This window comes from Eptatretus burgeri, chromosome 17, assembly GCF_056783735.1.
Source record: "Eptatretus burgeri isolate ZD-2024b chromosome 17, Ebu_testis_v1, whole genome shotgun sequence".
Taxonomy (NCBI): domain Eukaryota; kingdom Metazoa; phylum Chordata; class Myxini; order Myxiniformes; family Myxinidae; genus Eptatretus; species Eptatretus burgeri.
Window position 1 is genome coordinate 5,645,347 of NC_140977.1, and position 21,526 is coordinate 5,666,872.

The 21,526-nt window shown below is 46.9% G+C and overlaps 1 protein-coding gene across 1 annotated transcript in view; it reads right to left on the reverse strand.

Annotated features, from left to right (window-relative positions):
* Nucleotides 1-19,235, reverse strand: part of LOC147009163 (uncharacterized) — a 110,032-nt gene extending 90,797 nt beyond the window's left edge. Inside the window, exons 1-2 of the mRNA XM_085862991.1 lie at nt 18,873-19,235; nt 11,978-12,037 (exon numbers count right to left, since the gene is read on the reverse strand). Of these exons, the coding sequence (XP_085719117.1) occupies nt 11,978-12,037; nt 18,873-18,999 (187 nt within the window). The 5' untranslated portion in view covers nt 19,000-19,235. The remainder of the gene's footprint in view (nt 1-11,977; nt 12,038-18,872) is intronic.
* Between the last annotated feature and the right edge of the window lie 2,291 nt (nt 19,236-21,526).

Genomic DNA, 21,526 nt, shown 5'->3' on the forward strand with positions numbered 1-21,526 from the left:
TTCTGATGAGAATCGTTCTACAGAGTAACCATGAAAAATATGCTTTTGCCTCATAACGTCACAATGTCTCAAGCTTGACATATCTAGAAAGCACTCATCGAGGTGTTCAATTTGAGGTACTACACGATATGGTTCCTAAAACTTGAAAATTTTTGAAAAAAAAAAAAATATGTTTGACCTCAGGCGCTAACCATGAAGGTCAAGGCCAATCGCCACCAAAAATTAATCAGCTGAGCGCCAGACCATGAACTATATTCCCATGAAGTTTGAAGACGATCCGATCAAAAGTACTCCAAAAATAAGGGCTTTGTTGACGCCCCTGATTTGCGACAAAGTGACCTTGACCTTTACCTTCAAAATTTTATGCGCTGAAAGGGACCTCTATAGGCCTCTGATATGCGAAGTTACAAAAATTTCCAATGATAACTGTGCTCTGCAGAATTTTTTTATACGTGATTAAAGACAAACTCATCCGAGCCCCGTTGGGCCACTGAATTAATACACCAGGGGGTTGACTCAGCCTGTCATCTTTCCGAGGTCGGCGAAATGAGTACCAGTGTACTGGGCCGGTGTATACCCCGGTTAAAATAGGTGTACCATATCGTGTCGGGTTGTCGGCGACTAAACCGTCTCCCCCACCAGGTTTTCTGGTGAGGAGGGTGTTTGGATATGGACACCCAGCAGGATTAAAAACAAAACATGTCAAAGGGCGGAGGAGCTCCTTGTGAGCCAATGGCCATCCATATCTAGTGCCCAACTGTGTCTGCGGACGTCCTCCTGCAGTTGGGTCACTTCTTATTAGGAGGTTGGTGGCAGGATTTGCACTCCGGCCACCGTAAAACCCTTCATTCCGCAAAACGCAAAAACGCAAAAAAAATCTGAAAACCCACTCCGTGGGAGTACCTCTTGTGCAGCTTCCCTTCGCAGGGCAGCTCACCGGATGACGGGATTGGGGCAAAGCCTTCGGGACCCCCAATCTTTGATAGGAGGGAAACCACGGGGTAACATCCCTGGGTCAGATTGCGGGAGATTGTGTCGGAGTGGTGCTGAGGTGTCGTCCACCAGACGGCGGTCTCCTTGGGTTAACCCGAGGCGGTCCCTTCAGGTGGGTGCCTGGAATGTCCTATCCCTAAGAGAGGATGATCACCTGTCTCTGTCATGATCTGAGCTCAAGCGTTTGGACATCAGGATTGCAGCTCTCTCTGAGGTTCGGAGACCGGATTGCGGCGAGATAATGGTGGGTGGTTACACCTACTATTGGTCTGGTCGCTCTGATGGTTACCATACCCAAGGAGTTGCTGTAGCTGTGTCCAATAAGCTGACCCCAATGATAATTGAGGTAACACCGGTCAACGAGCGTATTATGAGATTAAGGATTCGTCACTCCTTAGGTGTCATTTCCCTGGTCTCTGTTTATGCTCCGACTGAGGCGAGTGATCTCACCGTGAAGGATGCATTCTACGCCACACTCGAGTCTGTGGTTGATCAGTGCCCCAGACGAGATACACTTCTAGTCTTGGGGGATTTCAATGCATCGACTGGAACTGATAGGGACGGTTATGAGGTGTGTGTTGGTCCCCATGGGTCAGGAACGATGAACCAGAATAGCACTAAGTTCCTTGACTTTGCAAGAAGTCATGGACTTAGGGTGGCTGGTTCATGGTTTCAGCGCCCACAAGCTCATCGCTGGACTTGGTATTCCAACGCTGGCGGTGTGGCAAAGGAGATTGACCATGTCCTCATTGACGGTCGTTGGAGGATGATCCAGAACTGCAGGGTCTACCGGAGTGCTCAGTTCCTCAATACTGACCACAGGCTTGTTGTAGCAACTCTAAAGCTGCACCTTAAATCCTGGAGAATGGTACCATCCCAGCCGAGGCTGGATGTTACCAAGCTCAGGGATGAGAGAGTAGCTGAGGAGTTTGCGAACAGGCTGAGTAGACACTTGGGGGGTCTAGGTGTTTTGGGGGGTCCTGAAGAGTTGTGGAGCGCCTTCAAGACCACCGTCCTTGATGTTGCCGGTGGATGCCTTGGAGCTCACCGCAGGGCAAAGAAGAATTTTGTCTCTCAAGGGACACTGGATACCATTGACCAGAGTCGCAGGGCCAGGCTGAATGGCAGAGCTGAGCTGTTCAGGGAGCTGAGGCGTAAAACTGTACGTGCACTGAGGGTGGACAAGGAGGCCTATGTGCGAGGAATCTGTGAGGGGGTAGAGCATCACCTGTGGACAGGTGATTCTCGTCCCGCTTACAGGGGAATTCGCGCATTACGTTCATCCAAGCCCATCCCTCGGAGCACTACAGTTCGAGCAGAGAGTGGTAGGCTCTTGACAGAGGAGTCTGAAGTGAAGGCCCGCTGGGCCGGTTACTTTGAGCGGTTGTACCAGGCTGATCCCCCAACTGTCGAGTTGGACGTCAAGGGTGTTACAATCCCTGTTGCTGACCCTCGAATCAACTGTGGTCCACCTACACTTGTGGAAACATGGGCTGCGGTGAACCAGTTGAAACGGGGCAAAGCTCCAGGGATCTGTGGCATCCATGCCGAACTTCTCAAGGCTCGTGGAAATGCTGCACTCGTGTCGTTGCATGCAGTTTTGTGCTCTGCCTGGAACACAGGCATCATCCCAACTGACTGGGAAGAGGGACCTTGTTGTCCCTCTCTGGAAAGGGAAGGGTGATTGCCAAGACTGCAACAACTACCGAGGGGTGACGCTGCTCTCAGTGCCGGGCAAGGTCTTTGCTCGGATAATTCTCGATAGGGTTCGCCAGCATCTGCTTGAGCACCAGCATCCAGAGCAGTCAGGCTTTACACCAAAGAGGTCAACGATTGACCGTATCCTTGCACTTAGTGTCCTCACCGAACGCAGACGAGAGTTTCGGCAGGGGCTGCTTGCAGCCTATGTTGATCTCTGTAAAGCGTTCGATTCAGTGAATCGGGATGTCCTCTGGAGGATTCTTGGTCTTCGTGGGCTGCCACCAAAACTGATCGATCTGATGTCTGAACTATACTCTGGTACTGAGAGTGCTGTGAAGTGTGGTGGTACCATTTCTGACTTATTTCCAGTTGTTACTGGAGTTCGTCAGGGATGTGTACTTGCCCCCACACTTTTCAGCACTTGTATGGACTGGATTCTAGGGAGGATGGCGGAGAGATCAAGTTGCGGTGCGTCATTTGGTAATTTCAAGATCTCGGACCTTGACTTTGCAGATGATGCAGTCATCTTTGCGGAGACTTTAGACATCCTCTTGGGGGCCCTCGAGGTGCTGAATGAGGAGTCGGAGCCGTTGGGATTACGGGTTTCTTGGGTCAAAACTAATATCCAGGCTTTCGGTGACATCTTGGATGCTGCTGTCCTGTCTGTGTCTGTTTGTGGTGAGGATGTTGAGGTCGTGGAGAGATTCACTTACCTTGGCAGTGATATTCATGTCTCTGCTGGCTGCGAGTCAGAGGTCAATAGACGTCTGGGTCGGGCCTGGGGAGTCATGGATTCACTGGATCATGGGGTGTGGCGCTGCCGGTACCTGTGCGGGAGGACGAAAGTCCGAGTCTTCAGGTCCTTGGTACTTCCAGTCTTGCTCTATGGGTGCGAGACTTGGACTCTGACCAAGGATCTGAGACGAAGACTTAATTCCTTTGGTACCAGGTCTCTTCGGAGAATCCTTGGCTATCGCTGGTCGGATTTTGTGTCCAACGAGCGGTTGCTGAGAGAGACTCGGATGAGATTTGTTACCTGCATAGTCCGTGAGCGTCAGTTGCGGCTGTATGGACATGTGGCTCGTTTTCCTGACTCTGATCCTGCTCACCAGATTCTCTCAGCGAGGGAGTCTCATGAGTGGAGGAGGCCAGTGGGTCGACCACGTGCCTCATGGTTGCAACAGGTTGACCATCATCTCAAGGAGATGGGGATGGGCCTGGCATCTGCCTGGGGGATGGCCAGACGGAGGCCCCTTTAGTACCGGCGGAAAGTGGACGCAGCGACGTGCTGTTCTGGCACATGCTCCCATACCTGACCTGACAGACAAACAAACAAACAAACAAACAAAAAAACATACAAGCTGACTAAGATATCTTGCAAAAACTTCGTTTTGGCAAGATTAAAAAAAAAACGAGTTAAAAATGACATCATTTTGACGCACTTCCAATGACGTCACTACCAATCGCGGACTACCATCCTGAAAGCTCTTATTTCACGGAACATTTTAATGTTGGTTTCATGTCAATAGCTCTATTAGATCTGAAGTTATGCCTACAAGTATATTTTGACCTTGACCATAGAGTTAATTTGCAAAACCTGTTCATAAATAAGCAGATATTTTGGTACTGATCATAATGCCTGGATTTTGGACAATTTCCTTTACAAATTACATAGATATTTGAATACAAAATATCAGGACATTTTAGCCACAATTGAAAAACGTTATGTTCAAGCGTCAATGACGTCATAACGGTCAGTCCGAACGACGTCAAATTTGGTGTGTGACGTCCTTAAGGTAAGTCCTACAAAACGGTATGATCAAAACTGATGAGGTCGAAAATTGAAAATTTACGTCATCTTGTGACATCATTTTGACGCACTTCTGATGACGTAACATCAAATCTGACACCACGTACCCGAAAGGTATTTCGTCATGGAACAATATGGCGTTGGTTGCATGTCGATAGCTGTCTTATGAAGGAAGTTATGCTCAAAAGTTTGTTTTTGACCTTTTCATGACCTTGACCTTGACCTTTGACCCGATCGCCCCCAAAATCTAATCAAATCGTCCTTGGATAATCACGAATCATCCCACCAATTTTCATGCAATTCGGTTTCATACTTTATGAGTTATGCGAATAACAAACAAACACACATATTCACAAATAAATAAATACACAGCGACCAAAACATAACCTTTCACAGAATGCGAAGGTAAACCAGGGGTGTCACATAATATATATGGTATAAAGTTTAGCCGTGCAATGAAAAAAACAAGTGTTGTCAAAGCTGAACAAGTAGAAACCCAGAGTTGTCAGTACTTTACTCCTGGTTATCTCCCTTTCATTCATATTAACTGTTCCACCATAATATTCAGAGTTGAGAAACTAAAAAATGAAAGGTTGCAAAACATTCACAGCATAAACTCTGAGCACTACAATGGCCTATTTGGTTATATCATGGGCTCCGTAGTTGGTGCATATCGTGGTTCAAACCTGGTCAAACCTTTATTGTGACTTTTATGGGACCCACGCCGTGGCTTAATGGTAAGCGCGTCTGAGTACCCATCCTTATTCGATGTACCCACCGCCCAATCAACCTGCTAAGGTATATGAGGGAGTCACATAAGGTGACTTCGGCTATCGCGCGGGTGGTTTATCCTTGGTTTCCTCCTGGTTTTCCATCATATTAAGTAGTACGGAGTAAGAAATGGAGAATCCGTCGTCATATAAGCGAAATACCCTTGAGTATGGCGTTGAACACCAATCAAACAAAAAACAATGACCGTTTAATGTTGAAAAAAAAAAATCTGTGATCACCAAAGTCATGTAATGTATGCTAATAACCAACAAGCATGAATTTGCTACACATCCTGGGTTAAAATTGCATGGCAATTATTAAACAAGGGAATAACCAGTGATGTCAGTTTGCAACATTGATTCGTTCTTTGCTCTTAAATTAAATAACACAGAAGCTTGGCAAATGCTATATGCTTAATTTGATCGGCCAATGATCACTCTTCTTTTTACTGGAAAAGAAATCTGTATGACAGTTATTAAACAGTCCACCAAAGTCTTGAAACTTTGTTTTTCAGTTTCTTCAAAATTGACTTATCCTGACATCTCTGGTTTTCCCGTTGTGGTCTTCATATATATATATATATGTATATATATATATATATATATATATATATATATATATATATATATGTATATATATATATATATATATATATATATATATATATATATATATATATATATGTATATATATATATATATATGTATATATATATATATATTGTTGTGGGCCGGGGGTCGGGTGAGAAGACCAAAAACTGGGGGAAACTGATGATTTCCACGAGACTCCCCGGAATTGTAGGCCGTCGCACACGGATAATTCCGTGACGCGGCGGGTCGCTTGACCAACTGTGGACGCCAATAACTCAATCAGGTGACCTCAGGTCCTCCCATCTATGGGTTAATCGGGTTACCTAATTAATCACGTGGTTTAATTACATGGGAACCACGCCCTCGGTACGCCTTGTCCGAACCGGATCACTCTAACGGATCGGTGTAATTGACCTTGATCACTTTTCCGGATCGGATGCAGCCAAGTGACACTGCCAAGGACGTACCGGCTAAAAGGAACGGATCATTGGGAATAAAGTCCCAGCTAAACTAGGATTCGGACCATGCTGGACCAATGGGAGAAAAAAGACAAAAATGAGCAGAGAAAATTCCTAACAATAATGATTTATTAACAAACAAGCGAGGAAAGGTATGTGGTTCGACAAAGATTTATTGGGTGTGTAACGCAGGGAAAGAGGAGAGAGGTGTGGTGCGACAATAATACAAGCAACTTACGAAAGCAGACAGTGCAGACTTGACACGAGATTAATAACAGTTACAACAATAATGCACTTCTCCAGACTTACTTAACAGACAGGCGCCAGCACACTCAGACACACACAGAAAAAGAAACCCCAATGGAAAGGGACTTTTGCAACCAGGGAGGGAGGGGAGTTGAGGTTATGCTCTCGGTACCGGGGAGTTTCAGGGGAGGGGATGCTCCGTGGTGCGGTACCCGACAGTAGTCGCGTTGTCTCTGGCCCAAGCCGCACGTGTGGAGCCTGTGTTCTGAAGGAGGAGCTTGAGTGGAGAAGGGCGGAGTCCAGAGTGTGAGGGTGGAGTAGTGGGCGGAGACTAGAAGCAGGAGGCGGTTTATCAAGGCAAGATGTGTGCTGAGTCAAGAAGCAGGAACACACCGCGTGAAAACACCACTCCGAATTACACACACAAGACGGAGGAGCTTCTACGTCTTTTATAGAGCCCAAAGCTCAGGGGAGGGGATCATGCCGAATTTGACGTCATCACCCGAATCGGGCGCTTTGATTGGCCCCGACCCCTCACGTGGGCCGGGTTTCGGGTAGACGTTGGTGCAGCCCGCACTCCTTACTGCTAAAGCGTGTGACTCGCCGCACATGTCGGGTTTCGGGGAGACGTTGGTGCAGCTCGCCCACCTTACTGCTAAAGCGTACGTGACTCGCTGCACATGTCGGGTTTCAGGTAGATGTTGGTGCAGCTTGCCCATCTTGCTGCTAAAGTGTTTGTGACTGATTTATTCCAGGAAAGAAAAGAAGAGAAGAGTGGGAATGAAATGAAAAAAAAAAAAAAAAAAAAAATCGAATATATATATATATATATATATATATATATATATATATATATATATATTCTTGCGGGCCGGGGGGGGGTCGGGTGAGAATACGACGAGGTTGGGGAAGCTATCTCTGTTCCCAACAAGCTACCCGGACTTGTAGGCCGTCGCTCCGGATAATTCCGTGACGCGGCTGGTCGCTGAACCGACCGTGGACGCCAATATCTCAACCGCGTAGCATTGGGGTCTTTTTGTCAAGAACCAATTTACCTAATTAACTACGCGATTTCGACTACCAGGAAACCACACCCTCGGCACTACTTGCTCGAACCGGGTCACTCTACCAACTGCGGCAGAGTTCCAATTACCGACTACCAACTCCGGTTTGGGTGCAGTTGAGCGGAACTGCCAAAGCCGTGCCAGCTATGATGAACGGATTATCGGGTATAAAAACCCGGCAAAACTCAGATCCGAACCATGGTGGACCAATGAAAGAAAGGATGGAAATGAACTGGGAACATTTCTATCGTAATTTATTTCCAATTAAGAAGACACAGAGCAAGACTTATCGCGGAAAATACAAGCAAGAATTTACAATGCTCAAAAACACTTAACAGTTCTACTTGTAAGACGGGCCCACACACTCAGATGGTTTATTAAAAGACCCCCGCAGTCAGAGAGGGAGAGACGAGCTGGGAGTCGCAGTTCTCGGTACCTGAGAGTCTTTGTGGAAAGGAGTGCTTAATGGTGCGGCACCTGTTAATGGTCATGCGGCTTGGTCCATGGCCGCACGCGTAGAGACTGTCTGCGAAGGAGCCCGGGTCAAGTACAGCGGAGTCCGAGGAGGGGATCAGGGCCCAACACTCTCCGCTCTCAGGGTTGCTTCACAAACTCCAAGCCTTTCACCGCAAGCACTGTACGAACTCCACGACTCACTCACAGCAACGCTCCTCGCAACCAGCACTCCTCGCAACCCTCTGAACTCCAGCGCAACCCAACAACCAAGACGACGAACGACCCACCAAGAACTCCAGCGAAACCCAACAACCACGATGCTCCTCGCAACCCCACACGTAAATTTTATAGATCCCCCTCGGCGGGGAGGGCCTTGGTGAAGCTGACGTCACTCTTTGCCACAATTGGACGGGGCTTCCATGGGTCCCCGCTTTCTGGGCGGGATTTCAGCCATACCAGGAAGCCCGCCCACTCCACACGTGCGGACTCGCCCAAAAACGAACTTCACCAAGATTTTGCCTCGAAACACGAGGCTCCAGAGACGCAGGTGGACAGTGGATCATGATGGGGGATGGGATGGTTGTTGGATGTTTGCTGGATGGTTGTTAGATGTAAAGATTTAATAACCTACCTTAAAGGACATCGCAACGTACACCTTTCATTCTCCCACTAGACAAAAGGAAGGGACCTGTCTCACATGTACTTAACGGAATAACTGACTCTTGGGACATCTGTGTGTTGAATGCATATGGTTTCCAGATCCGTAACACACCAACCCCCCCCCCCCTCCCCACCCCTTTTGATACTCGACCCGAGTCGTTAATTTTCGTGTGGCATGCAGGTGCAGGTTTTCCCCTAGTACGTTTTACCTACAGATCCCTGAGTACGACATTTTGAATACATGTCCCAAAAATAAATAGCCGGGGGTGCCCGGGTGGGCATGCAAGGCCGACACGACCCTCGGCCGGTCGTCAGGGCACGGTCCGGGAGTTCGTGCAATGCAATTCATGTCACGGAGTTTGGTGCGGGGAAATGCATATCATGTCGTGAGGTCAGAGCGAGACGATTCCACTGCGTGGGGCCATCTTGCCAGAAGTGGAGTGAAACCGCTTCCGGCCATCGCGTCCAGGCCGCGTGGGGGCCGGGGCCAATCAGAGCGCCCGATTCGGGTGACGACGCATCGCTTCGAGGTGGCCCCCCCGCCCCGCACCGCGGGGTTTATAAAAGGCGGATGGCGAAGCCGTTCTCTCTCTCTCTCTCTCTCTGACGTGCTGGATCTCCAACTCACCTTCTCCCATTTGCTGCGACTCCACCTTCTTCACCCGCTGTCATTGCTGCGACTCTGCCTCCACGTCGCTGACTCCACCCACCTGGTCCCGCCTATCACTCCGCCCACTCACTCTTGACTCCGCCTTCTCCACCTAAGTCCCTCCTTTCACGCCGGACAGTCGCGCCTCGTTCTCTGGACTGACGCTAGCTGCACAAAGTGCCATGAAGCAAGAAACGGCGCGCCAGCTGTCAGGGAGATATCGCCCAGCGGAGCATCCCCCCAAAACGTATTGGTGGCGCGATCGGGCAATCTTGCAAAGTATTCAGAGACCGTTACCCTCATCTCCTCTCCTCCTTTTTCTCTTCATTAACGTGTGTGTGTGTGTGTGTGTGTGTGTGTTTGTGTGTTTGTGTGTTTGTGTGTTTGTGTGTGTGTGTGTGTGTGTGTGTGTGTGTGCGCGCCCTGGCATCTGTCCTCATAAGTTGAGATTGCAGAAGATTATTATTATTATTATTATTTCGGGTTAAGTGTGCTCTGTGTCTGCTTTCGTAAGTTGCTTGTACATTGTCGCACCTCACGCTTCTTTCTATCCCTGCATTACACACATCAATAAAACTATTCACTGTACCACATAACTTTCCTCACCTGCTTGTAAATAAATTAAAATTAGAAATGTTCCCAGCTCGTTTTTGGCTGTTCTTTCATTGATCCAGCATGGTCCGAATCCCAGCTTAGCCGGGACTTTATTCCCAACGATCCATTCCTTTTAGCCGGTATGTCCTTGGCAGTGTCGCTCGGTTGTATCTGATCCGGTTTGAACAAGGCGTACCGAGGCGTGTTCCCCGTTAATTAAATCACGTGATTAATTAGGTAACCCGGTTAACCACAGGTCAGGAGGACCCTAGGTCACGCGGTTATTGGCGTCCACGGTCGGTTAGCGACCTGCCACATCACGGAATTATCCGTGTGCCCCCCCCCCCCCAGTCGCCCTCTCACCCGACTCCTGGCCCGCAACAATATACAGCATGTATATATATATATATATATATATATATATATATATAATTATATACGTATACATACATTTATACATTTTGGGTGAGACAATGGAATGACGGGATTTAAAGCGTTATTGTGGAGAACTGGGTTCAATAAATAGCAAAATACTTTCAGTTGAAAAACAGCAGTACAATACAATTTATTAATCTGTACTTTTTTTTTAAAAATAACATTTTTAATGTGGCCTCCACCACAACAGATACATTCATGTAATGTAGACTTGAAATCGTCCATAACCCGTCGCAATAAACCTGTGTCAATTGCTCGAATTTATTCAGTGATGCGTTGTTTCAATGCCATGATGGTGCGAGGTTTTGTGGCATAAACTTTTGACTTCAAATCTCCCTGTAGGAAGCAGTCGGCAGCTGTTAGATCAGGGGACCTACGCGGCCAGTCAATATCTCCAAATCGTCTAAATCTTCTCTGCACCCGCACTACCGATTTGCATTCAAAAAATGCCCTTACTGCAAACACGTGTTGTGGCATCGACCAGTTCTCCATACTGTCTCTTGCTAAACTGGCAGGAGAAACTGCGTAACTTGCAGATCACGTGACACACAAGGTTTCCCCCACCACAGCGTGGCTTTAGCTGCAGCTGATTTCGGAAAACCGTCACATTCCATCGAATCGCCCTGTGTCTATATATGGACATATCTACACTCCTTTGTCTGTCTCTGTGGCTGTCTATCTTTCTTTATTCCTCATGCATGGCCACATCTTTAAGTTACAAACTGCAAACTCGAGGTACAAACACAACATTGTGTGTGTGTGTGTGTGTGTGTGTGTGTGTGTGTGTGTGTGTGTGTGTGTGTGTGTGTGTGTGTGTGTGTGTGTGTGTGTGTGTGTGTGTGTGTGTGTGTGTGTGGGGGATAAACACAGGCTATGTGGCAGTGGCCTCACACAGGATTGTGGGGGGCAGGGTCGGACATACATTCTCCATGTAAATGAGTACTGTGTAGCACCACCTGGTGGTGGTGGTGGAGGGTATTACTAATTTCCAAATTTCCTTTGGCTACAAAATGTTTCTTACTGTATTCCCACTTCTCTTCCTGTTTTAATTACAAATAAATATAGATGTGTAAAAAACAAAAAACACAGTCAGTCCATCCATGAAGCCGTGAAACTATACATATATTAATTACGTAATGTTTGAACGTCAATTGCACCTTGACTTCACACACGTACGTCTATTAATTGCGCACTATTGGAATGGACTTTTTGACGCTTTAGACTGCTGAGACCCCTTCAACCGTTGAATACCCTTCAAGACCCCAAGGACCTCTCCCTCCCCCCACCTCCCTCTCTCTCTCCACTTTGTCTCTCTCTCTCTTACCCCCCCCCCACTCCACACCCCATCTGTCTCTCCCCCTTCTGGGTCTCCCCCACACCCAACCCATCTCTCTCAGTCTCTCCGCCTCTTTCCTCCCTTATCTGCCTCGCTCCGCCTCTTTCTCCCCCACCCCAACCCCCCCGCCCTTTGTATTCCCATCAGTGAAGCAACCGATGGTATTTGCTAGGACTCAATAAAACAACATCAACAATGTGTTTGTGGTTCAAACCTTTGTCTTGAGGGAACGAATGAACAAACTCTGACTTCACCTTCACTTTTGCAATAAAATCTGAAACAATAAAAATTGCATCCTGTTTTTGTCTGTTAAGTCCTGATTCATTCAGGGTACTCGCTCTTCCACGAGCCTCGACTACGTATACAAAAAAATGCATTTAAACCAAGGTTTCAAATTAAAAGTTCCATCAAAAAGCCTTTATGACAATATATTATCAACAAATACTCACTTTACAACCTTAACGATACGTTTCGTAACATGCGAGATTCTTGATGGAACGCGTACATGCTGGGTTTATCTGTCCAATAATCGTCAAATGGTAAAAATCCGAGTTTGAACCACAGGAGCGAAATGGATCATGTGATCGCGACTTCTGGGTCGAGAAACCCGGTTGCACGGCCACTTGGAATAATTATCGAAACAGAGTGAACACCGGATATAAAATGAAAACTAGAAGGTATTCATGGAATACTTACCCTGCAGAGTCTTGAGAAGGACTTGGTGCAAGCCAACTCTTCTGGTTGAAAATTTGTCATTAAAAAAAATGAAATTCAAATCAAATGGAAGACCAAATAAAATCAGTACTGCATTGGAGTCATCAGAAGGAACCCAAACAAGCAAAGAAAAACAAAGATGAAGTCATCAGGAAGAACCTGGATAGGATTCGGGTTTCAGCTCCTACTTCTCTACCCTCAAACCCATCCAGGTGCAGTGGAAGTGAGCCTTCATCACAAAAAAAAAAAAAATCAAAACGAACACAGATTCAAAAAGATTAAATAATACTGGCTGCCAGACCATGTGCCCGATCAGGTTAAAATTTAAAACATATATTCCCATACATTACCAGATCATAATTTTGAAGTTTCACATCAATTGAGGCAGCAGTTCAAGAGAAATTTAAAAAATATTTTCTTTCAATACAATATGGCTGCCAAACCATGTGACCTATCAATTATATTCATGAAAAACCCTCGTATCCCCAAGGTTTGGGGAACGTGTGTGAAGTTTCCCTTCGATCTGTCCAGCCGTTCTGGAGGAGAGGATTTTAAAAGGTTTTAGGATAAATCCAATATGGATGCCAAACCATGTGACCTGTGATGTCATAAGTGGGGAAGTTTTGGTTTCTCACGGAGAGGCGGTCATACCTGTAAAGTTTCTCCTCAATTTGCTCAGCCGTTTTGGAGAAGAAAATTTTTAAAGGTTATTTTAATGAGAAAAAGAAAAAAGGCTGCCGAACCATATGACCGATGATGTCATAAACATTAAAACATTCTACATGAGTAATCACACCTATGGTGAAAATTTTGTGACAATCCAGTAAGCAGTTTGGGAGAAAAGGGAATAACAAAATGCAGACACACACGTACAAGACCGATCATTTCACCACACTTTTCACTTCGTGAGCACGGGCGAATTGGATATTTCTGCATTTCATCACCCCACGCTTGCGAGGTGAAAAGTGGGGTGAGGCGATCTGTAGCGTACGTACCTCACACGTGTCTGCATTTTGTTAAGCGCGTACATTGAAAACTGTTCAGCAGAGGAAATCGAAACTTTGCCACATGTTACATGACCATGTGATACAGCAGTCACTCTTTTGAGGTCAACACAGGCCAAGTTTCTAAAATCCTCAATTTTAATCCGATTGGCCGACCAATTATTTTTGAGGTCAACATAGGCAAAAAGGTCAACATCGGCCGGTATTTCATGTTGTCAATTTTCATGTCACCAACTTGAAATTTGAAAAGGATTTTCAAATCAGCTCACTCAATTAAACCACCAAATATTTTTGAAGTCAAAATCAGCCAACATCAAAGGGCGGAGGAGTTGATTGTGAACCAACGGCCATCCATTTCTCGTGCCTAATTGTGTCTGCAGACGTCCTCCTGCAGTTGGGTTACTTTTTAGATCCTTGTGGAGGATCTCTAAGTCCTACTCAGGTTGTTGTTCTTGTGGACTTTTTTTGTTTCACAGCCTACAGTTTTCATCGAAACTTCCTGAAACTTGGCATATATATGTAAAAATACCCTGCACAGACAGTAACCATCTCCGATTTTGAAAATTCCTCCGAGGAAAAAAAGTTATGATATCAAAATATCTCCGCTAATGGAAATCGCCGAAAAAATTATCTCCGAAACTGGGCAAGCTTTTTGAATTCTGTTTGCGGGAATCGAACAGGGCATTAGCAGAGATGAATTACCACACATATGATACATCACGATGACGTCATTCCTATTTTTTGACATTTTTTTGTTTCACAACCCAGAGTTTTCATCGGATCTTCGTGAAACTTGCCATGTATATGCAGAAAGCCCACGTGCAGGCAGTAACTATCTCCGATTTTGGAAGTTCTTCCTCTAAAAAAAAGTTGACGTCATAATATCGCCGCTAATGGAAATCACCTACACCATTATCTTCGAAACTCGGCAAGCTGTTTGAATTTTGTTTGCGGGAATCAAGCCGGGCATTAGCACAGATAATTTATCGCAAACCTGATACATCACAATGACGTCATATTCGTTTTATGACGTCATCATTAAGAGGATGAGGATCTTAGCTCATTTGAGCTTGTTTAAGGAAGGTGGTGGCAGGATTTGCACTTCAGCCACTGTAAAACCCTTCATTCCGCAAAACACTAAAAACGCAAAGGAAACTGAAAACCCACTTCGTGGGAATACCTTCTGTGCAGCTTCTCTTCGCAGGGCAGCTCACAGGATGATGTGATTGGGGCGAAGCCTCCGGGACCCCCAATCTTTGATGACAGGAGGAAAAACGCGGGGTAACCTTCCCGGGTTGGATTTCGGTAGTGTGTGTCAGGGAGGTGCCGAGGTCTCATCCACGAGACGGTGGTCCCTTCGGGTTAACCTGAGGCGGTCCCTTCAGGTGGGTGTCTGGAATGTCATATCCCAAAGAGAGGATGATCACCTGTCTCTGTTATCATCTGAGGTCAAGCGTTTGGATATCGGTATTGCAGCATTCTCGAGGTTCAGAGACCGGATTATGGTGAGATAATGGTGGGTGGTTATACCTATGATTGGTCTGGTCGCTCTGATGGTTACCATGCCCAAGGAGTTGCTGTAGCGGTGTTCAATAAGCTGACTCCAATGATAATTGAGGTAACACCGGTCAACGAGCATATGAGACGAAGGATTTGTCACTCCTTGGGTGTCATTTCCCTGGTCTCTGTATGTGCTCTGACTGAAGCGAGTGATCTCACCATGAAGGACGCGTTCTATGCCACGCTCCAGTCTGGTTAATCAGTGTCCCAGGCGAGATACTCTTGTAGTCTTGGGGGATTACAATTCAGACTGGAACTGAAAAGGATGGTTATGAGATATGTGTTGGTCCCCATGGGTCTGGAACTGTGAACATGAATAGCACCAAGTTCCTTGACTTTGCAAGAAGTCATAGACTTAGGGTGACTGGTTCATGGTTTCAGTGCCCACAGTCTCTTCGCTGGACTTGGCATTCCAACGCTGGTGGTGTGCCAAAGGATATTGACCATATGCTCGTTGATGGTCGCTGGAGGATGATCCAGAACTGCAGGGTTTACCGGAGTGCTCAGTTCCTCAATACTGACCACCGGCTTGTTGGAGCAACTCTTAAGTTTCAGCTTAAATCTGAGAGATTGGTACCATCCCAGCCTCGGCTGGATGTTTGCAAGCTCAAGGATGAGAACGAAGCTGAGGAGCCTTTAAACAGGCGAAGTGGGGATTTGGGGGGTCTGGGTGCTTTGTGGAATCCCAAAGAGTTGTGGAGTTCCTTCAAGACCACCATCCTTGATATTGCCGGTGGATGTCTTGGAACTCACCGTAGGGTGAAGAACGATTTTATCTCTCAAGGGACACTGGATACCATTGACCAGAATCACAGGGCCAGGCTTAATGGCAGAGCCGAGCTGTTCAGGGAGTCGAGGAGTAAAACTGTACGTGTGCTGAGGGTGGACAAGGAGGCCTACGTGCGAGGAATCTGTGAGGGGATAGAGCATTACCTGTGGTCAAGTTATTCTTGTAGCCTGGTGTTGGCTTAGTGGTTGAGGTGGCTGAGTTGGGATCCGTGGGTCCTGAGTTCAAACCCCGTTGGCCACTGAATTAATACCAGCTGGGGTTGACTCAGCCAGTCCTCCTTCCAAGGTCGGCAAAATGAGTAACAGTGTTCCGGTAATAGCATCACTGCGTCAGCGGTAAAGCCGCGTCCCGAACCGATGATGCAACCAGAAGCCATAAGGCTGAACTCAAAAGAAAGACAGTGATTCTCGTCCTGCTTACAGGGGAATTCACGCATTGCGTTCCTCCAAGCCCATCACTCAGTGTACTGCAGTTAGAGTAGAGGGTGGTGGGCTCATGACAGAGGAGTCCGAAGTGAAGGCCCGCTTGACCGGTTACTTCCAGCGCCTGTACCAGGCTGATCCACCAACTGTTGAGTTCGATGTCAGTGTTGTTACTATCCCTATTGCTGTCCCTCCAATCAACTGTTATCCACCTTCGTTTGTGGAAACAGGATGCGTTGAAGCGGTTGAAATGGGGTGAAGCTCCTGGGATATATGGCATCCATGCTGAACTTCTCAAGGCTGGTGGAAATGCTGTCCTCAGGTCGTTGCATGCAGTTATGTGCTCTGCCTGGAACACAGGCATCATCCCAACAGACTGGAAGAGGGGCCTTGTTGTCCCTCTCTGGAAAGAGAAGGGTGATCGCCAGGATTGCAACAACTACCGAGGGATGACGCTGCTCTCAGTGACAGGCAATGTCTTTACTCAGATAATTCTTGACAGGGTTCACCACCATTTGCTTGATCAAAAGTGCTCAGAGCAGTCAGGCTTTACACCAAAGAGGTCAACTATTGACCTTTGGCTTGCTCTTCTCGTCCTCACCAAACGAAAATGAGAGTTTCAGCAGAGGCTGCTTCGCAGCCCATGTTGATTTCTGCAAAGCATTTGAATCAGTGAATTAGGATGTCCTCTGGAGGATTATAGGTCTTCGTGGGGTGCCACCAAAACTGATCGATCTGATGTCTGAACTACACTCTGGTTCTGAGTGCTGTGAGATGTGGTGGTTCCATCTCTGACTTTTTTCCATTTGTTACTGGAGTTCGTCAGGGGTGTGTACTGGCTCCCACACTTTTCAGCACTTGTATGGACTGGATTCTGGGGAGGATGTCGGAGAAATCAAGCTGCTGTGCATCGTTTGGGAATGTCAAGATCTCTGACCTTGATTTCGCAGATGATGCAGTCATCTTTGCGGAGACTCTGGATATCCTTTTGGGTGGCGCTTGAGGTGCTGAATGAGGAGTCGGAGCTGCTGGGATTACCGCGGTTTTACACGGTAATGTCTGTGTCCGTTTACCTTGGTTTTACACGGTAATGTCTGTGCCTGTTCGCCTCAGTTTTGTCTGTGCCCCGTTTGCCTCGGGTTTACATGGTAATCTCTGTGCCTGTTCGTCTCGGTTTTACACGGTAATGTGTGTGCCCGTTCGCCTCAGTTTTACATGGTAATCTCTGTGCCTGTTCGTCTTGGTTTTACACGATAATGTCTGTGCCCGTTCGCCTCGGTTTTACATGGTAATCCCTGTACGCGTTCGTCTCGGTTTTACACGGTAATGTCTGTGCCCGTTCGCCTCGGTTTTTACACGATAATGTCTGTGCCCTTTCGCCTCTGTTTTACACGGTAATGTCTGTGCCCGTTCGCCTCGGTTTTACATGGTAATCTCTGTGCCCGGTCGTCTCGGTTTTACACGGTAATGTCTGTGTCCGTTTACCTTGGTTTTACACGGTAATGTCTGTGCCTGTTCGCCTCAGTTTTGTCTGTGCCCCGTTTGCCTCGGGTTTACATGGTAATCTCTGTGCCTGTTCGTCTCGGTTTTACACGGTAATGTGTGTGCCCGTTCGCCTCAGTTTTACATGGTAATCCCTGTACGCGTTCGTCTCGGTTTTACACGGTAATGTCTGTGCCCGTTCGCCTCGGTTTTACATGGTAATCCCTGTACGCGTTCGTCTCGGTTTTACACGGTAATGTCTGTGCCCGTTCGCCTCGGTTTTTACACGGTAATGTCTGTGCCCTTTCGCCTCTGTTTTACACGGTAATGTCTGTGCCCGTTCGCCTCGGTTTTACATGGTAATCTCTGTGCCCGTTCGTCTCGGTTTTACACGGTAATGTCTGTGCCGGTTTGCCTCGGTTTTACATGGTAATCCCTGTACGCGTTTGTCTCGGTTTTACACGGTAATGTCTGTGCCCGTTCGCCTCGGTTTTACATGGTAATCCCTGTGCCCATTCGCCTCGGTTTTACATGGTAATCCATGTACGCGTTCGTCTCGGTTTTACACGGTAATCTGTGCCCGTTCGCCTCGGTTTTACATGGTAATCTGTGCCCTTTTACCTCGGTTTTGCACGGTAATCTATGCCCTTTTACACGGTAACCGGTGCCCCTTTACCTCGGTTTTACACGGTAATCTGCCCGTTCGCCTCGGTTTTACACGGTAATCTGTGCCCGTTCGCCTCGGTTTTACACGGTAATATGTGACCTTTTACTTCGGTATTACACGGTAATCTGTGACCTTTTACTTCGGTATTACACGGTAATCTGTGACCTTTTACTTCGGTATTACACGGTAATCTGTGACCTTTTACTTCGGTATTACACGGTAATCTGTGACCTTTTACTTCGGTATTACACGGTAATCTGTGACCTTTTACTTCGGTATTACACGGTAATCTGTGACCTTTTACCTCAGTGTTCCACCGTACTGTAACTATCCTCTTTTACCTCAGTTTCCCAACACAGACCATCGTGAGATCCTCCCTTTAAACGAGTTCTCGAAAAAAGTGCACAGCACGAACCAGCAGACGACGCACGGTAACGGGAAAAGCAAGGTGCGGAGAAAACGTCACATACCAGGACCGAGCCCGGACTCGCGGTTCGTGGGAGAACCTCCGGGAACGACCACATTTCCTCCATTGGAACCGCCCGTCGATCCCGTCAGGTTCGCCATGTGATCGTCACCACAGAAATCTCGGTTCATCGCGCACCGACGGGGACTGTGAGGTCGAGTGTAGTAAAATGCGGTACCGCAGGGTGAAGGGTCGTGGGATGTTTGATTCGGACGCACGAGTGCAGAACATGAAGTAATCCGTTCAATTGTAGAAGAGAAAAACACGTGTTTCGTACCTTCTCCAAACGATTTTATTCACGATTTCAAGGCGGCAGATTCGGCACATTCATCACGTGATCCGAACGAAGTCGAGGTAGAAATTCGCTCATTTCAGAATGACGTCATCCGACCAGAACGCTGGGTGCGCCGCATGCGCAGCAGAAACCGCGCGAAACGGCCGTTGTCAGGGCAACATAAATTCACGTGTGTGATCGGTCTTGAGGATCGTTACCTCAAAGGACTCACAAAGCTTCGGAAAGAAGTAGAAAATACTTGGAAAAAAAAAAACACGAGAGAAAGGGCTGTGCTTCTGCACAACGATCAAAGGACTTGGATAATTTTCACAGCTTGCCGATGGTGCAGCTGCACGACCTACAAACTCCAGTTCACGTGGGTCGGTGCAAGGCCCCCATTGGACAGGCGTGTTCTTGATGATATTTACTCTTAATCATGTTGGGGGGAGGAGGACGAGGAGATTGGGTCTCCTTGGCTATCGGACACAATCCTGGACGGATCACCACTCCGACACGGGATACCAGCGAGCTGGCACTCATTTTGCCGACCTCGGAAGGATGACGACGGGCGGAGTCAACCCCACCCGGTATTAATTCGACAGCCGAGCGGGATTTGAACTCAGGATCCGAGGATCCAAAGCCCGCCGCCCTAACCATTAAGGCAACACCCACTTACATACCTGCTATCGAGGGTGACGTGATAAGCTTTTAAAAGCCCTTGCTTTTATTCTCGAACGTTTTAAGAATGAAAAAAAAAGACGCCAGAATACATCACTGAAGTTCCAGATCGAGAGATCGCCAAAATCGCTGAATTCTTGATAAATGTCGTCCAGCCGTGCACAATAACGGCTGAAGCAATTACAACGATTTCAACATAAGAAAGTGACATTCTCTCTTGGGTATCGCATCCACACCGTAACAATTTTTTTTATTATTTTTTTAAAATCATATTTAAAAAGAGAACTAGCCGGTAGGCGACGATGGTTCGCGGGCATTATTGAACAATGCCACGATAGGTACAATTGAGTTAGTGGAAGCCCTACCGTAAAAACCTCTCCCCTCAAAATTGACCAAATCAAATCGGATTTTTTATATGTTGTACTGATGGACATTACGCACAGCTTCCAGGAAATGAAATTGCGAGAAAAAAATCGAGAAAAAAAATAAATAAAAAGTTCAAGTGGGTGTGTCTCCGCCCACAAGGGGCATGGGACGCCCCTCATACAAAAAGACATGACTAGACCATGATATCGAGCTTGTGTCCAAGTTTTATCAAGATCGCATCAAACGTCACGGAGCTATGCTCTGCAGAGAGTCACAAACAGACAAACAGACAGACAGACACACAGACTCAACGAAAATAGTGGTCACTGCTGGCGCCCGCGAACCAATACACCACAAAAGAGCAATGAAACGATTATGTCACGTTGGTATGACAACACAAGGCATGGTTTTACATTCTCATCGAATATGGCCACCGTAACTTTGTGAAGCTGGTACAGTGTAATGTTTCATTCCAGATTGTAATCACCAATTGGAGAGTCATATTAGTTCGCAGGCACCAACAGTGACCACTATTCTTGATTTGCGGGCACCAGCAGTGAGCACTATTTTCGTTGTGTCTGTGTGTCTGTTTGTGACTCTCTCCAGAGCATAGCTCCGTGACATTTGATGCGATATTGATGAAACTTGGACACAAGCTACATATCATGGTATAGTTGTGTCTTTTTTGTATGAGGGGCGTCCCACGCTCCTTGTGGGCAGAGCGACACCCACTTGAACTTTTTTTTCTCTCGCAATTTCATTTCTGAGAAGCTGTGCGTAATGTTCATAAGTACAACATATAAAAAACCCGATTTGATTTGGTCAATTTTGACGGAAGAGATAGGTTTTTACGGTAGGGCTTCCTCAAAAGCTTCCACTAACTCAATTGTACCTATCGTGGCATTGTTCAATAATACCTGCCAACCATCGTCGCCTCCCGGCTAGTCTGCAGCTTTAATCATTTTCCAAAGGAATTAAGTGTTAAGCAACTATGGATTGAATAATTAAGATGATTTATTGCTTTTATTCTGTCTTCCTTCTTCAACCTTTATAAGAGGTGAGGTCCAATGGTACCAAGCTTCTGCCCTGCCTTGCCCACGAAAATCCTCCACTTACCCCTGTCCTCGGACAACTCTCTCCACTCTCCAAACACCCCCACCGTATTGATATCACTCCTCACACAATCTTCCCATCTCGAGCAGTCTATCTCGTTTCCTCCCACCTTGCTCCCTCAACCCATACACTCAAGCTCATCTGCACACCAATCTCCTCTCTCGGTTCATTCATCCTTCTACCCATCCTCTTCACTACCCCAATCCCGACACAATTGTTCTCTCGCA